The 17,725-nt window shown below is 53.0% G+C and overlaps 3 protein-coding genes across 4 annotated transcripts; 1 reads left to right on the top strand and 2 right to left on the bottom strand.

Annotated features, from left to right (window-relative positions):
- Positions 1-724: 724 nt before the first annotated feature.
- Positions 725-4,234, bottom strand: LOC126046985 (proto-oncogene Mas-like). Of its 2 annotated transcripts, none has more exons than XM_049820101.1 (2): positions 3,965-4,234; positions 725-3,424 (listed from the first exon to the last, which is right to left on the bottom strand). In XM_049820101.1, the coding sequence occupies exon 2, from the start codon at positions 3,384-3,386 to the stop codon at positions 2,415-2,417; it is 972 nt and encodes a 323-aa protein (XP_049676058.1). In that variant the 5' UTR covers positions 3,387-3,424; positions 3,965-4,234; the 3' UTR covers positions 725-2,414. The 2 variants fall into 2 exon arrangements, with proteins under 2 accessions (XP_049676058.1, XP_049676057.1); XM_049820100.1 differs by having other exon boundaries at positions 3,950-4,234.
- Positions 4,235-6,059: 1,825 nt separating this feature from the next.
- LOC126047022 (proto-oncogene Mas-like) lies at positions 6,060-7,959 on the bottom strand. Its single transcript, XM_049820164.1, has 2 exons — positions 7,671-7,959; positions 6,060-7,209 (listed from the first exon to the last, which is right to left on the bottom strand). Exon 2 carries the CDS (start codon positions 7,181-7,183, stop codon positions 6,212-6,214), a length of 972 nt encoding a protein of 323 aa, XP_049676121.1. The 5' UTR covers positions 7,184-7,209; positions 7,671-7,959; the 3' UTR covers positions 6,060-6,211.
- Positions 7,960-15,114: 7,155 nt separating this feature from the next.
- LOC126047402 (mas-related G-protein coupled receptor member H-like) lies at positions 15,115-17,217 on the top strand. Its single transcript, XM_049820983.1, has 2 exons — positions 15,115-15,358; positions 15,699-17,217. Exon 2 carries the CDS (start codon positions 15,737-15,739, stop codon positions 16,685-16,687), a length of 951 nt encoding a protein of 316 aa, XP_049676940.1. The 5' UTR covers positions 15,115-15,358; positions 15,699-15,736; the 3' UTR covers positions 16,688-17,217.
- Positions 17,218-17,725: the final 508 nt, after the last annotated feature.

The raw sequence follows: 17,725 nt of genomic DNA on the forward strand, positions 1-17,725 counted from the left end.
TTTTGTTTCTAACATGCTAACTCTGACCCCAAAGTTTGTTGACTAAACAACAACTGGACTTCACTGCAGAGTTTGTCACTGGTGGACAGAGCAAGGCTGACTCAACTTTGTCAGAAAATGGCTCATTTCCTCTCATCCTAAAGCCTCTGTCTTGTCTATGAGGAGGACTGGTACCTCCAGATCATGATGCACCTCATCCTAAGGTAGGCGCCTGCAATAGTTGGGATGAGCCATCTGTTAACAGAGCCAAGATCTCCTCATTTGTTCTGGGAGGGACCTGGGCAGCAGATGACATGTCTCTGGGATGATTGCAGTTAGCAGAGATGTCTCTCGCTGTAAGAAGCCTCCCGCTGAGCCAAAGTGGAGCTGCCCACACATGCTGAAAGCTTTCCTCGGGAACAGCTGAGCACACCAGGAGAGAACCTCCTTGTAGGATGGTGCAGGCAAAGGTGGAAGGGCAGAGGGAAAGACCAGAAGGAAAGGACCTCGCAGCATCCCAGCACCTGGGAGACGGCTGGGAAAAGCGAGGAGGAGGCACACAGCCTGACAGGGGGTTTCACATTTGCCGGTAGCAGGGATGCCTGATTTCACCCCCCCGTTTCCCTGCCTCTTACACAGCGGGAAGATGTCCATCCTTTTTGCACTGCCTTAAATCCAAGGGTAACTAACGTGCCACTGCTTTTAGAAAGAGAAGTGCGAGTATAAGCCATGGGTGTGAGTCATGCTTTGAAGACACATTATGAGGTTAAACATCTAAGAAGCCTTTATTAACAGTTCTTTTACAGAACAGGGCAGGAGTCTTCCCTAGTTGAGAGCAGGGGTTTCTTCTCCCTCTCTCCCATTTTCCCATCCTTTGGAAAGTAAAAACTTTCTGAGCTACAACCTGTTGTCCAGGAAAGAGCTCCCATCATCCAGGGAGAGTCTCTCAAGGCAGGTGCAGAAGGACCACGATCCTCCCGTGTGCTTTTCCTGCTTCCCAGGATCTCCCTTGCCTGCAGTGTCACCCAGACCACCACCTATCTGAGCTTCTTGGTTTTACCAGAGAGTTCTATGGGTTTGGTTCTCACGGCTCTGTACCTGTACTGCACCAAGTGATCGATTTTCATTCCAGCCTGTTTGGTGACATGTAGCTCTGGGCTGAGGGACAAGCCATAGGGCAGAGAAAATTCTGTCGCCATACAAGGTCCTAGAGGCCATGGCATCGGTAGTTCCTGGGCTTACTGTTTCGGTCTGTCCTGCTGCTGCCTGTTTTCCCTCCATCCCTCCCTGCCAGCTGCATCTTCCCAACCTTTCCCTCGTGCTCATACTAAAGTTAGTGCAGCCTGGTGGCGAGTCGCACCAGGGAACAAAACCAGCTCAAAAGCAATGGTTGGTTGGTGGCTTAGTTCACAGGAAAATGAGAGCTGGTGTATCCCCCAGCTCCTTGATAGCAAGGGCTGACAGACATGGAGGGAGGAGAGAAGGGGAGAAAGTGCTGCCACTACCCCTTTGACCCAGGGAGCGCCTGAGCCAGGCTACAGGGATTCAGTCCTCACGGCCTCACCAGGGTCTTTTCCAAAAAAAGTCCACTGTTTTCTTCCCTCTGCCTGTATCCTCATTGACATGGAAAATCCAGTCCTTACAGAGTCTTCAGTCAGGGCTGTGGTTTTTGGGTTGTTTCATTTTAACCGTACTCTCCTTGTTTTTCTAGATGAGGAGCAGCCACACCAGAAATGGATACAGACCTCAGCTCACGGTTGCGAAATGGTATTTGCTCAAGCTAACCATACAGACAGCCCCCAGAAAAGTGGGAGGAACCACAAGAGGCAGTTCCAGTCAAAAACCCTTGTGTGCAGACGACCCACATGATGGGCGGATAAAACTCAGTTTGCAGCAGAAGCAATGCATTTTGGGGAAAGCCTTCCAGGCGTGATCCCAAATACATGCCTACTTGCCTGGTAACAAAGCTGAATGTGATGTCTCCACATATTCTTCACACATGTCGGTACCCGCTGGAGATGCACACACAAGGGTTTGCCCAGGAATTGTTCTGCCCTGCTGTGCCAAGCTTTCTTATCCACTGCTCTTAAGCAGACACACCAAAAAACCCCACTGGCAGGAGCTAAGAACCTCCACGGCTCTCTTTTAATAGTGCGCAGGGTAAAGCAAGCTCACTTTTGAGACAGTGAAAGCTCAGACCTGTTGAACAGGACAGATTCAAAGCAAAGGTTTCAAAGGAAAAGGTTTCAATGGGTATTCCGTCGCGCTGTCCAGTGTCCACCCCGGGCAGGAGTTCCCATGCCACCCAACGCCTTTTGTTGTGCCGCAGCTAATTCCGTGCAGCTGCAGCCAGACCCGCACCGAAACCATCTTCCTTGTCTCACGGGACATCTCCGTCCCCAGAGGATCTTCTCTCAGGGAGGGGCTGCAGAGGTTTAAACAGCTGTTTCCACTGTGTTTTCTCTGGGAGGTTCGCCTCTATTTTGGGGCTCTGTTACATCTTCGAAAGCCCTTTGGAAAGCAACCCTAACAGAGGGTGTGAACTTCTTTGCACAGCTCCCGACAAAGAAGTAAATAACAGGGTTGATACTGCTGTGCACGCAGGCAAACAGGAGAGAGGCGTCAAAGACAAAAACAGAAAAATCAAACAGTCTTAGCAAGAGCCAGTAACCAAAATCTGCAGTGAAGAAAGGGAAGAAGAAGACAGCTAGCAGGACCACAACACAGAGCTTTCTTGGAGGATATTGCTGTGAACAGCACAAGACCCTGGCAAGCAGGGTTAGACCAGAAAAAATCAGGGTAAGCACCGATAAGACGTAGCTCAGGATGAAGACAGTGAGCACCGCGGGGCAGAAGTAGAGGGTCAGGGTGAGCAGGAAGGCGAGGACCCAGAGCAGGGCACAGACGAGCACTGGCAAGCGGTGGCAGGGGCAGCGGGCCAGGGGGAGGACGGACAGAGACGTCGTGGCACTGAAGGCTGTCAGGAGATAGACGCTGGCGGTGAAAGTGAAGAGGATGGTGATATTCATCACGGTTGTCACGTCCTGTGAGCTCAGCCCGGGACAAAGGCTCTCTGGGCCGTAAAATATCACAAGGGTAATGGCGATGGAGAGGAGGAAAGTGAAGTCGGCGACGGCCAGGTTGAGGATGTAGACGGTGATGGGGTTCCTGCGGATGCGGGAGCCGAGGAACCAGAGGACGGTCCCGTTCCCCACCAGCCCGCAGAGGCAGATGAGCAGCGTGACAGGGACTTTGCTCAAGTGATGGGCTTCACAGTCAGTCCAGTCGTAGTGATTGTCCTCACGCCCCAGCAGCCTGTGATCCCAACTCCTGTTAGATGTTGTCCCACCGAGCTGGCTCCAGCAAGCAGGGCTGGCTCTCTCCGTGGTAGGGAGCAATGTGTTCATTACGAAATCTCTGCCGCTTCTCCTTCCCCCTTGCACAGCTGGAGGGACGAGATGAAACAGAGACGTGTTAGCAACTCTGCTGTCCCCCACGCTAGGCTTTTCAGATCTTTGCAGCCGTGGACCAGCTTCCACGTGAAGGAGCACAGAGAGAAAGGAGGGAGAGGAGAGGTGGAAGAGAGGATGGGGGGAGATGGGTATGACATGCCTGGCACGAGAGCATGTACAGAGGTGGAGCAAAAGCTAGGGAGATGCCTCCTTCCTGGCTTTGGACAGGACAGATCTGGAGGAGGAAAATAATAAGCTGAAAGGATTGTCCTTCTAGATGTCAAAAAGCAAGTGGTTTTGGGGGTAGATCTGATGTGGATGCTCAGGTGTCTAATATTAGAGTTGATATTACTAAGCTGCTGGGTTCCTTCAGTGGGGCGCTCATTTCGCTATTCCCCTACCACCTTTCTCCACAATATTTAGAGGTCTTAATATCCTAGAGACCACTATTCCTCAATCAGATTTGGTACAAATTGACCAACAGGGGAGGCACTGATTAGGCTGGAAAAAAAACTCACCCAGAAAAGTCTGACCTTCTTTCCCCTCGCAGCCTGGAGAGCTTTACTGCAGCAGAGGCACTGCAGACTCACATCACCTCGCACTTGCCAGCTGCCGCCCCCGTGATGGGATCTTCATGAGGTTTCCCGGAATTATCACTTGGAAAACTGGACTGAAGCCTGTCTTGGTGAGCCTGTGAAGTGTTCCACACGAGATCTTTCTCAGGTCCTTTCACAAACCACTTTTATCAGTGTTAGCCAAGCGGGTCATGTTCTCGACAGTTCTCGCAAACAGGGTACTATTTCATTGCGTTTGACAGTATCAGGGTTCTGGTTATAATCTTTTCTTGACTTTGTACAGGAAATGACTAACAAAAAAAAAAGTCTCAGAAACTAGACCTATGGGAAAAGCAGATTGTCTCTGTGTCAGGTTCCTCTTTCGTTTCATTTTAAAGCAACCCCAATCCCGAAATATTCATTTCTTTGAACTGGCTGAACTTTTCTTCTATGGTTCCAGGGGTGTATCTTTAGGACCCCGCACTACAAGCTTCGCATTGCTGCAAAGCCTCTATGTCTGATTCAGATCTAGGTTTGCCACTTGTATACCACAATTTCACAGCGGTACTCGACCTTCAAATACACAGTTTCCAAAAGCACGCTACTACGTGCACCGAGCTGCTAACTGAATCATAAGATCCGTGCATGAACTAGAGCACAGACAGACAGTGGAGAGATGACTTAAGATTTCAGGAGACTCTTTTTTTCCTAAGGAGAGGTGAATCAATGCTGCTCACTTGACTTTAGCCATCTAAAAGTTATGGGTTTCATCTGAGTTGTCCTCTACACTCCCTTTGTAGTCAGTCAGCAGGCTACGATGGTTTCCTCAGACAGGTCCATGTAATACCTAGAGAGCTGAAGGTAGGTGAGATGATTCCTACCCAGACTGACTGCACTCAAGGTCAAATGCAAACAGCTCCTGTTGCATCTGGGAGCAGGGGTGCTCCTGCCGGGAATTGGCTCGCATGGGGAACCCAACACGAAAACCACCTCCTCTCTCCCTCTCTGACACGGCATTTGCGTCCCCCGGTACAGAACGACATCCCCTCGCCAAGCCTTTCAGGTGCAAACAGGTCATGATAGGGAAAGCTTCAAGGTAGACCAGCATAACGCTGTGCAACGCGACGCTCGCCGCTCGATCTACCCGTGTGCTCGACAAAAATGCAGAATTACCCAGGGTTTCTCAGCTTCTGCTTTCTGCACCATCCTGAGCATGTGTGCCTAAAATTTTGATTTCCAACACAAGATTTACAGACATCAGTTATTTGTTTGTATCGGGGTCAGGTTTGTATGTGTTCAAAGGAAGCTACGTTCTGTAAATATTATGGCTCTGATAGCAGTTGTTTCTGTGTGTTGGGAAAGCTAATAAAACCATCTGGCAGGCAGAGCTCAGCCTCCTTGAGCTATAGCATGTGAGAGCCTTCCCAGCCTCTATTTCTGCGTCTTTTTTGGGTCTGCCCTGGCAGTTTGCTCCATGGGCTTCTTCACCTGGTGCACAGAATTGCACTTTCCAACAGCCACCAGCCCCCAGCTGGCTGGCGGTCGGTCCTCTGTCCAAGCTGGCACGGTGCTATCACCCTGGCAGGGTGAAGTTTGGCTGCTGGACTGATGCTGCCAGCTCCACCAGCCAGACTGAGATGGGGTTTTGCTGTCAGACTGTGGCACAGGAGGGCATTAAGCCAGAGGGAGCTGAAAACATCATTTCTGTCCCTCGCCATCATCTCCCCTGGCTTGGGGGCTTTTGAGGATCAAGGTAGTGAGCGGTTGGTGCTTTAGTATCAGGCACCAAGGTCCAAGAGGAGGGTAGAGGCAGGAAGAATTGGGAAATCTCCACGCTGGGAAGCAGACAAGGTACAGATCAGGGCCCAGGAGCGTGGCCGTGTTAACCCCGGAGAGCAGGAGAACACATGGCGCAGGACTTTCTGGACCACATCAGTTCAGCATTATAAACTAGTGGGCAGTGTGAGGGGACTGTCACAACTTTAATTTTGAGAACAAGCAAGGGCACAGCAAGGGAAGAAACTGTAATCGCCAGTGAGTTACATGAAAGACACTTTTATTAAAATAACTTAAATATAAGTTTGAGGTGGGAACCAGCCCTGCCCCTGGAAATCTCACTGAGCGTGGCTGTGTCCTGGGAGACGCACGACTGTCCGCTGCCGGTCCCACTTACCCAACCGGGCAAGGGCTCTGCTCCCGGAGGTGCCAGTCTGCAGCCGTAGGGGTTTAGGCAGCAATTCCCATCACAGGGATCTCACCCACCTCTTGGGAATCTGCCCTATCTTCAAAGACCCTCTGAAGAGCGACTTTAACGGATCCCCTGAACCTGGACTTTCCGCAGCTCCCAACCAGGACGTAAATAACCGGATTGATGCTGCTGTTGACAGAGGCCAGCAACAGGCAGATCTCAAAGACAAAATTAATGTAGACAAAGAAGTTGAGGAAGATCTGGACGCTGAGCGGGATGCCGAAGAGGAGGAAGAAGAAAACGGTGAGGAAGATGACAGTGTACAGCCTCGCCGGGTGGTGTTGCCAAGAGCTACGCTTAAGCTTGATGAAGAGGATCACGTTGGAAAGAACCATCAAGGGAGTGAAAAAGCAGAAGTTGAGGAAGCACAAGGTTCCAAGAACCGTCCAGCAGTGTTCAGAGTGTCCCAGGTCACACACAAAGTACACCAGCCCGGCAAGGACACAGGCGAGGGCCCACAGCAGGCTGCACGCGATGGCCGACAGGAATTTCGGGCGGTAGCATCGGCACCAGAAGGGCCAGAGGACACCCACACACCTCTCCACGCTGATGGCCGTGAGGAGATAGAGGCTGGTGCTGTATGTGAGCAGAACCATGGAGTGAAATAGCGGCAGCACCCGCAAAAGCTCTGGCTGAAAGCAGCTGAGCATGGGCATATGATATATTACAAGGAAAGTCGATGTGCAGAGGAGAAAGCAAGTGTCGGCCACGGCCAGGTTCAGCAGGTAGGCGGTGAAGGGGTTCCTCCTGATGCGGAAACCAAGGAGCCAGAGGATGGCCCCGTTCCCCACCAGCCCGCACAGGCAGATGAGCAGCATGATGCCACCGGTGATGATTTCAGGGATGTGTTCTGCAAAGCACCTGGTCCCATTGTGTCCGTCCCCATAGACCATGCTCTCCAGAGGCGCTGGGGACCCTGAACGGAATGTGTTGTTGGGATGTCGATCCATCTTCCTCCTTTCTCTCTTGTGCTCACCTGAGGAAAAGCAAGAGATAAAGGCAAAATCAGTGACTCTCAGGTCCTCAGTACTGTGAATGTCCTGTGGTCATTCAGTCTTCCCCCCTCCTCCACAGGCTACAACATCTGCAACCCAGAAAACATAAGAACTCAGCGGAGAAAAAAAGAGGGGAAGGGAAGGGAAGGGAAGGGAAGGGAAGGGAAGGGAAGGGAAGGGAAGGGAAGGGGATAGGGATAAGGGTAGGGGTAGGGGTAGGGATAGGGATAGGGATAGGGATAGGGGGGGAAATCTTGCACCCAGTGTGGCAGGAGACAGACAGAGAGCTGGAAGAGGAGTGGAGGGAGAAAGAAAAGGCACACAGAGCCATTTGCCCTGAAAAGGGCTAGGGAAGTGAATGGGAAGAATGGAAAGACCGAGGAAGAGCAGAGCAGCGTGGCCCAGGAACAGAAGCGGAGGCAAGCCCCCAGACCCTTCTCACCAAGCACAGGGCGGTCCGGTGAGGGCAGAGTCCTTGCACAGCCTTGGTATCCCAGAACTGCAGATTCCAGTGCTCTCTGTCAGACTTGCACGTGAAATTTTACAAAGCTGCCGTGCCAAAATTCTCCCAGACGAGATCTGGCCTCCAGGAACAAGGTAACTCCATGACGAGGTTCCTCCGACAGTCTCCGTGTGGGTCTCGGCACCCTGTCTCTTCCTCAGCTGGAGGCAAAAATGGGCCCTGGGACCACGGTCGTGGGTTTCTGCTCAGGGGTGGGTGGCTGCGGACACGCAGGCGTTCCAGGGCTTGGTCATCGCTTCCGAGAGCGGCGGAAGCAGCTTGCCAAAGAGTCACCCTCACGGGATGAGCGTTGCAGACCGATCTGTGGGTTGCTTCAAACCACCCCTGTGGTTGCTTCCTCTTCCCAAACCCGCCATCGTGTTGAGCGCAAGATTATCATCTTCCTTCTCGTTCGCTTCTTGTCTTCTGTGCCCGGCTGCAACCTCCCCGAGACGTGTCGCGGTTCCCATCTCTGTGAATGCCTCCTCTTTGCTGTCACACAAAAGCCGCCGGCTCCCCGTCAACCCAGGGAAACGATGCCGGGACTCAGCGCCCGCTGACTCTCGCTCCCCGGCTTGCAAGAGCGGAGCTGGACGCCTCCATCGCCCCGGTGCCATGGGAAGGGCGAGAGGGAAGCGGGACGACGTGACGCACCCAGCCGCCGCGTCCCGGAGGCGGCACGGACCGCCGGACCTGCCCCGCTCTGGTGCTGCTCCGTGCCCCCGTCCTCACGTCTCACCCTGCTGAGGCTGCGGGGACGTGGGGGGAGTCCTCGGGGGGGACCGTTGCTCACGAGCGATGTCTGCAGGGCAGGAGCCTTCTCGTGGCAGCGGCTCCATCCCTTTGCCCTGCTCCGAGCATCGCTTTCGGGGTCAGGGAGATCTGTCCCACTTCCTTGTCTGCTGGACAGCAAATCTAATTAAATAGCTCAGAAGAAATCATCGGAGACACCCAGAGCAAGGGGAAGAAAATGCAAATGGCTGGGAGAGAGTCCCGCAGAGCCCCGGGCTGCAGTCCTGCCTGCGGCTCCATCCTAAATCCTGCCTGGCTGCAGGCAGAGGGGGCGGGATGCGGCGTGCTGGTGGGGCACTCTGCTCCCCCCGCGACTCTGATCAAGTGGAAAATGAAATAATCCTGACATTAGTTTAACAGTCCTGATTTGGCATGAAACCCGGACTCCTCCAAATTCCTTAATAAATACCGCTTATTTAAATGAAAACGAAACTGGACCGAAGGAGAGCTTCCATGCATGAATCTGCCCCGTCCGGCCCCGGCTCTTCAGCATCTCCAAAGCCCACGAGCTGGTTTTGAGTCCGATTTCAACTTCCCCGTGGGAATCGTGGGCTCCCTGCACCACCAGGAAAGGGGCCGCACCGAGGCACTTCTTTTTATATTTAAAGGAAGGGTTCAGCAGAAAATGAGATTAAAGGAGGGAGTAATAGGACCTGTAAGCAGGACTGTGAGATCCCAGCCAAGCATAAGGCAGGGGCTGCTGAGGGGTGGTTCCTCCTGGTGGCTCGCTCTTAGCCGGTGGAGAAGTGCAGCCGGCAGCTATTTGGCTACGTTTCCCAATTGTTTGTAAATCATGTTCAATGTTTATTAAATGTTAAATGGCGTTAAAGTGATAAATAAATAGCAAATAGTAAATTATAAATACTGCTAATAAATAGTAAATAATAAAGTGTAGATGGTAGACAATAAACAGTAGAGTGAGTTGGTGAATAAAGCGTAAATAATAAATGATAAACAATAACAATTAATAAGTAACAAATATTAAATAGCAAATAACAAATACATACAAATAATAGATAAATTAAGCCGTAAAGAAATAACAATAATAGTAGTTGTTGTTATTATTAACATGATAAATAATGGTGACAGCTGCCGCTTGGGGAAGCCCCCTCCTGCCGGGCGGGCAGGGGTGTGCACAAGGCCGGGGACATGGTTCCTGACCCAGGGGTCCTGGCGCACCCGAGGACAACGAGCACAGGGGCAATGATGATTATTGGACTGGGCGCCCATGTATTTCACCTCGTGGCAGCCACTTCGGCATCAAAATCTCCCATTCTTCATCAGGCTGGCAGTTAATAACTCCCACTGGTGACAGCCGTGCTGGGGACAAGGGTGACAAGTTCCCTCACATCGATGTCCCTAAAGGCACCTTTCGGCATCATTTTAAATGTTTCAGTTTCTTCTCTCGATGGTAAAAATGGGGAGAAAGGGGCAATATTAAGAAACAAACTCACAGTCTTTAATTAAACCTGGAGCTTTGCCTGCTCCGAAGTGACACAGTGCTCAGAAATAACCCCCGTGGCAGACCCAGGAGTGAGCTCTTTTTACAAACACCAGGGTTTTGCCTGGCTGCTGTCACAGGGAACCGATGTGTTTCTTTTGGGCCGGGTTTCACCGGACAGCACGGGCTGCCACCTCACAGCATCTCTTTTGCACATCACCCTTTCCTTCCCAGGACCACCATGGAAAAGACTTGATCAACTTTTCCCTGGAAGACTCTCTGATTTGCTTTGTATCCCCTTTTAGATCACTGTGATCCCAGGAAAAAAAAAAAAAAAGAAAAAAAAAAAACAGCAGAAAGCAGAGTTGGAGATGGTCTTTTACCATCTCTGCCATATCCAGGGCCAGCTGGACAAAACACCAAACCACAGGAACATATGTGTGAACTGAACTTAATTAATCAGCATTCCTCTGCCTGCAGCTCACGCTCCGCTGCTGGGGAGGGTTTGAGCAAAAGGACTTATTTCCCAGCAGAAACATCTGACAACCCACGCAGCAATCAAAGAGAACCCGTACAATTATAAGACTTTCGAACAAAATTATAAACAATTCTAAGAGGGTCGTAACAAAAATATATGATTGATAACAAAGGGCAATCCTTTCACCCAGGATTGTTTAAATAGCCTAAGAAAAATTCAAGTATCTTAGTGATGAGCTTCCAAGTGTCCCAGTGAATAATGATGCTGCCGAAGCTCACAATAATTACCGCTGCCATCGCCAGCCCTCCCTGCCTTTGCCCCAAATATCCTTCCAACCACAAGTCCTTTGGGCCGGCTTGCTCCAAATTCCCCCTCCGCACACTCCCAGCATCTGCTCTGGCCGTGGAGGAATGGACAGGGTGTCCCGGCGTGGCATCCTTCGGGAAGCCCCCGCCTGCCAGAGAAATGCGCTGGGATGGCTGGGAATAGTCACCCGCTGCAGGACCCTGGGCGATAACAGCCTGCCAGCTCCGATCCAGCGCTGCTGCGGGGCTTCTCCTTCAGTCCCTGCAAAAAGCAACCCAAAGGTAGCTTGATCTTGCTAAAGCGATCTTAGGATTAGCTAAAAACGTCCCGCCCTGGCAGCAACAGGCTGTGTTAAATGCAATGTAGCTGCGCCGCAGCTCCGTCTCCCCGTTGCTCCCAAAGCTTCTGTTCAGTCGGATCTCCACGGGCCCGGAGGGAAAGCATGACCCTATACTTTCTTAATCCAGCTTCAGCCAGCGTGAGTCTGCGGAACGGTACCTCCCAGCTTCTGCGGCTGCAGGGTGTGCTTCACCATCCATCCTCCTCCTCCTCCTCCCGAGAAGGCAGAGCCCCCAGGCACCGGAGCTGTGCCCCGCTCCGGGTGAGACCCATCTCAGCATCCATAGCCGTGAACGGCGTGACAGCATCCCAACAGCTCCCACTTCCCAGGTGTTTTTTCTCAGTGAAACTTGTCCAAATACGGTTCTGCTTTTATTTTGGCTTTCCCCAGGGTATGAAGCTTGCAGGGGTGACCATGTGAAGCCTCTGCGCTGGGGAGGTCCCAGCACTGGGCACCAGTTGGTGGAAGCAGCTGGGGAGATGTGAGCTGTGCCGGCATTCGGGGGCTGAGAAAACCCTGGTGTGCGCTTCTGAAGTCCATTTGCAGAGATGTAGCACAAATCGATTTCAGCAAAAGGCTGAAAACATTTCTGTGCAATCGAGGGGTGATGCTGCCTGCTTTTAAGGTCTGTTTTCTTACGATAAAAATAGGCATCTGGAGGAAAACTCTATGTCAGCTGAAAAATCTTACCAATCAGTGTTAATAAGCCATCTCCGCCCCTGCAAGCACCAATGTCTGCACTTGGAGGAGAGAAGGCGCCTACCGATATGAGAGCGATCAGGAAGCTCCTGGATGACTCTTCCCCTGAGTTTTTTTTTAATTAATAAAATACTTTGTAGTTCACATGCATGGCATGGCCTTGGTTGAAAAGAAACGGCACAGATCCTTAAGCATTTGCACACAGAGAAAAGGAAAATCGAAAACCACTAAGTCACAAGAGAAGGGAGCCGTTCCCTCAAGCTCGGAGGACGTTAGCGCTGGCTATTAAGAATTGACTTGAATTGCACAAAATGAGAGGATTCGTTGTTTTGCGTAAAGGGTTGTTCCCTGAGATGTAAGAGCGTGTTAAACACAGTCGCAGGTTATGATACTCAGATTTAATTTTGCTGCCTTTTGTAAACTTTGTAAAAGGCTAGTTACAGTACGTGCCCTTCCACACTAGGCTGTCTTTATGACAAGAAGTTTATGACGAGGAGAATTCCCCTTTCTGAAAGAAGTGGCCGTGAGGATCGTGCAGAGCCCAGCGACCTCTCGCCCGAGCCGTCCCGTCTCCAGATGAATCATCCCTCCCACCCCCAGCAGCGTCGGTGTAGGTCGTGGGGCTGATGATTGTGCCATTTAGGTGGAAGAGGTTAAATGGGTACAAGATAAAATGCATTTCTTCTTTTCCCTATAACAAAAGAAGAACAAGCCCCCCACCCCCAAAAAATATCGAGAAGAAGGAAAGGGTGATGCACAGCAGCACTGCTGCACGGGGCTCCTCCGCCTGTGACTTGGGGAGGGTTTGGGGTTTTGAAGGTTATTTAGCAAAATCCTTTATTGTAAAAAAGAACCTACAGAGAATGCCAACACACCAAAGATTCAGCCTAACCAGATTCTCACTTCATATGCACTTTATCAGGTAAACGGAGAGACTCAGCAAAAAAAAACCAAAAGGCAAAAAACGGCTTCCTATCATCCCCAGACTAACGTCTCCATCTGCTTCACTAAACCTCATTGGAATAAAATGGCCAGTTCTTTATGAACTCTGTGTGCTGATTCGAAAAGACAGTGACGTCTTCAGCTGTCCTCCCTGTGCGTAGCAGGGAATTCCCAGTCTCCTGCCAGTTGCAATATATTTCTCTATATTTCCCAGCTGAGTGGCTGGAGGGAGGTGAATGGAAGCACTGATGAGCTGAAAGTGGGTTGAGGTTAGCTCGGTTGCAGCCAGTTTGCCCAGGTAATTAGTGGCCAGGGAATAGAGGGCTTCCTCCCCACTCCCGCAGGTCGGTATTGTCAAGCACTCCAGTGGAACTCATAGTTACTCAGAATGCTATATTTAGCCTTAAAAACGAAGCAAACAAACAGACAAAACCTCAGAAAAGAACCTTGAAGTCAGCACACAATGATCTCTTTGGGAGCAAACATAAATTCAAAGAAATCAGATGTATGTGCACACAGCAATTTGGTAAGACAGCTGGAATAGTTCATTTCTGGATGCTTAAGATACCTGAGGAATGAGTGGGAGGTTTCATTCACAAATCCTCTGGACGCTGCTGATGCACGGTGCTACGGACACACACGTGTATGTGTCTGCTCCCAGGCTGTCCCTGTCCATCCCGCTCCAAGTCCGAAGCCCAGGAATGCCGCAGTAAAGACGCTCTTTCCCTTCTTACTCTGCAAACTGGAAAGCAGCCCTGTCAAAGCCTAATGGAGGTGGCTGCAGGGACCACGGTGGTTTTGCCCACCTTCAGGAAGCTGGGATGCGGCTGATGAATTTAGCTGGGGGATGCAGGAGGAGAAGGGATTGGGGAGAATCCCGCAGCTCCCGCCAGAACCCCTGGGGCTCGGGGCTCAGCGGTGGGCTCTGCCCGTGCACCTTGGTCCGGCTTCTCACGCGAAACAACGGCTGACAGGGTCTGCTTTCGTGATACAGCCCCCGCTGAAGGAACGGGCTTTGATATGAAGTGACTTTGATACAAAACCCTTGGAAACGACTCTGCCCTTACCGAAAGTGCTAAGACTGGAATTGTTAATGGGCTAAATCCGGTGTCTTTGGGAGTCAATTTTAAGCATTCGCAGAATGTTTTAGAGCAGCTGAAGGCTCCTGCAGCAAAGAAGCAGGTAGTCAGCTGGGAGAGAAGCCAAAAGTGCGTCCCAGTTGCAAGGGCACTGTGGCACTCCTCGTGGCAATGGATCCCTCCGGAGAAACTCTTCCACAGCCGAGGCAACTGCAAGCCTCGCTTTCCAGCCCACCGTTGTCATTTTAATCATCACGCCAAGGTTGTTAATCGCGCAAAACGCATCGGCTATAACAATAAGCCCTCTGCAGGCCGTGCAGTGGCTGCGAGGAGCGCGGCGTCCCCGTGGACCTGCCTGGGGATGGTGTGGCCAGACCAGGCACGGGGGGGGGGGGGGCAAGTGCCTCCAAGGACATGCTCTGCTTGGCCCGGAGCAGGAGCCGTGAGGCACAGGAGGGTTTAACAACATCCAGGCCAGCCTCAGGAGCCGCAGCCCCGGGCTGTGTGGGCTACCAAAGGGGTGGGAGCATGTGAAAACAACCACAAGCGTTCCCAAGACTGAGGAGGAGGAGGAGGATGTGCCGCTGGTGAAGTGCCGGCAGGGCTGCAGCTCACTGTAACGGCACCCCAAAAGCTGGTCTCTAATAGCTTTTATTGGTATTGGCAATAATTAATCTGGGCTGTAAGTGCTAGTATCACTGTAACCTGGCTGAAAACAACTGTTTGTTGTCCTTCAACCAGGCTGCCAAAGCCCGCTTTAGACTGACAAGAAATGCTAATCCTTGGCTCCGGTTTGAAGGTGCGCTCCCTCGGGCCCAGGGGAGGTTTTGGCGATGATCACCAGCCTTTTCCCAGAAGGGGAGTTGCTTCTGAGAAGCACCCAGCTGCCCCAGCAGCACTGCCAGCACCGCCGGCACCACCGGCACCACCGGCACCGCCGGCATCGCCGGCAGCATCAGCCTTGCCGGCGCCATCAGCATCGCTGGCATCGTGCTCTGCTGCTGGAGGGGCGATGCCCCCTCCGGGGGTGCTGAGGTCCGGGGAGCCCTGCAACGGGCAAGGGAGAAATAAAGAATGGCAGAACCCTGCCAGGAGAGGGAAGGCAGTCAGTGAGCAGGGCGTTATCTGGGGCGGAGTGTTTCTAATTAGAAGTAAACCCATTCACAAAGTTCTGCTTGCGGAGTTTCTGGCAATAGCCACTTCCTTTGTGGCAAAAAAAGAGCAAGATAAATAAAACCAAGGAAGCGGAGCTCTGACGTAGCCGCAGTTACAAAACCATTCCCGACTCCCCCACGATCCCACTGTGGCTGGCGGGGGCAGCGCCCGCGCTGCCGAGGGGTGCACCGGGGACAGGGCACGGAGAGGAGCCGGTGGGACAAGTGCAGGGACCTCGTGGTGACTAGGACATTTTTTTCTTCATGCAACCGTCCTGGGAGGATCCGCTTCAGGATATGGATCCGAAAGGAGCGTGAGATGCCAAGACACTGACGCTGATCAGCCCGAGCCCAGCTGGAAAGACAGCCCTTGCCTGCTGCTTCACCAAAGCTAACAGTTAAGCGCGATGTTTTCCTTCGTACCTACCCCCCACTTTCCTTTCCTCCAGCATCCACTGCCAGCAGCTACATCCCTCCCACCCTCTCCCGGTGACCGGCAGCGCTCTCCCCATGTCCTCTCCCCACTGCCCTGCACTTGCCTTTTGCTTCTGATGGTGAACCTCCCTCTCCCTCCCCTCCTGTCTCCCTCTCCCGCCCCACAATGTCCACCACTCCCCTCCCCAGCACGTCCCGCTTGCCCTCCAGTGATGCCTTCCCAGTGCAGGGAGCTGGCAAGGGGCCGCAGGGCTCAGCCCCGGCTTCTCCATCCACTAACTCCCCGTCCGTTCTGACCGCAGCCAGGAACCGCATCCCACTACCTGCCCAGCGTCCATTCATGGAGGTGAACAACATGATGCCACCTAGCGCATCAGCCATGCCAACCAGCTATGAAGACCCGTGCAGGATCGATGTCACCGATGCGGCCGTAGACATGGTCACGCTGCTCATCTGCCTCTGCGGGCTGGTGGGGAACGGGGCCGTCCTCTGGTTCCTCGGCTTCCGCATCCGCAGGAACCCCATCACCGTCTACATCCTCAACCTGGCCGTCGCCGACTTCACCTTCCTCCTCTTCATGGCCACCTCATCCCTCCTCTACATGATGGAGAATGTCTTCTGCTCCGCTGTTGTGTCCTTGATGTACCTGAGGTCGCTTTTCCTGCTCTCGCTCTTCTCCTACAACATGGGCCTGTACCTCCTGACGGCCATCAGCATCGAGAGGTGCGTGTCCATCCTCTGCCCGCTCTGGTACCGCTGCCGCCGCCCCCAGCGCTTGTCGACCGTGGCGTGTGCCCTGCTCTGGGCCCTCTCCATCGCTGTCATTGCTGCAGTGACTTCTCTCTGCCTGTTGCACGAGCACGAGCACTGCCGGATGGCTCTCATCTCCATGTACGTCCTCAACTTCCTTATTTTTGCCCCACCCATGGTCGTTTGCAGCACAATCCTCTTCATTAAGGTCCAGTGTGGCTCCCAGCAGCGCCAGCCCCGGAGGCTCTACATCGTTATCTTCCTCACCGTCCTCTTCTTCCTCCTCTTCGCTCTTCCCCTCAGCATCTGGAATTTCTTGCAGCAGTTCAGCTACACTCTCGTGCTCTCCCAGGTTGTGTTCCTGCTCGCCTGCATCAACAGCAGCATCAAACCCTTCATCTATTTTTTGGGGGGGACCTGTCGGAGGCACTGCTCCTTGGTGTCCCTCCAGGTTGCCTTCCGGAAGGTCTTTGAGGAGCCAGAAGCCAACACTGCATGCAGCAACGATACTACGATGGACACGCTGGCCCCAGCCTGTTGAAGCTTTTCCACCACCCTACTTAAGGCCCCCGGGACAGTGGCTGAGGATTTCCTTGAGTAACCAGATGACTAACCATCAGCAGTATTTCCCCCGATGTCACCCCCTCGCGGTGTAATCCTGCCCCCTGCAGAAGGGGAACGCAGCGGCCTCGCCATGTGGGGAGGGATGCTCTGCGGGAAGCGCGTTGGAGCACCGCTTTCCTCCTCCCTGCCAGCCCACCCCAGTCCCTAGGGCACTATTCCCCCAAGTGCAACATGCCCCAGAGGACCACGTTTCCAAAAATCCCCTGCTGCTTGTGGGATGAGCGTTGCCTTTGGGAAACTCTGACTTACGTACAGAGCGGGGGTAAAACCCATTCAGTGTCTTAAGCCCCTCTCCCTATCCGGCATCCCAGCCTGCGCAGCTTCTCTGAGCTCTGCTCCGCTTCCAACTCCCGCAATACCGGCGGGGGGGGGACCGCTGCCCCTCGCCAGGCTCTGCCAAGGCCCCGGCACTCTCCCACCGGTACCCGGTTCCTCTATCTCACAGCTGCCTGATATCAATAAACAGCATTGTACACCCCGAGCTGCCCTCGGTCCGTGTGCCAGCGCTCGCTGGCTTCGTCTGGGTCCTGCTGCCGGCCGGGGCTGCGGGTGGAGGGAGGGGAGATGGACACACGGCTGGTGGCCTCCGGAGCAAAAATGATGGCAACTGCCCGCAGCTGGGACCGCGCCAGCACACCCGATGCAGGCAGGATGGGCCCGGGCATACGGCAGTGCCCCCAGACTGTTTTCTTAGCGTCACAGCAAATACCTCCCCAAATTATTTTATTTAATTTTGTGAGTCAGGTGTAAGTGTAAAGGACTCTTTCTCCTGAAATTCTTCTTCTCCCCTGGCTTCAGCAGGCTGGAGCATTTCTCCTTCTTCAGCAGGCCGGGATGGTGCAGCAGCAGGAGGAGGAGGAGTCCGCGATCCCCAGCCCGGCCACCACCTTCCAGGAGCAAGTTGCCACATCTGTTGGTCACCACAGGCTCCACGGGGCATCACTTGCCTCCCTGT

Source organism: Accipiter gentilis, chromosome 17 (assembly GCF_929443795.1).
Source record: "Accipiter gentilis chromosome 17, bAccGen1.1, whole genome shotgun sequence".
NCBI lineage: Eukaryota > Metazoa > Chordata > Aves > Accipitriformes > Accipitridae > Astur > Astur gentilis.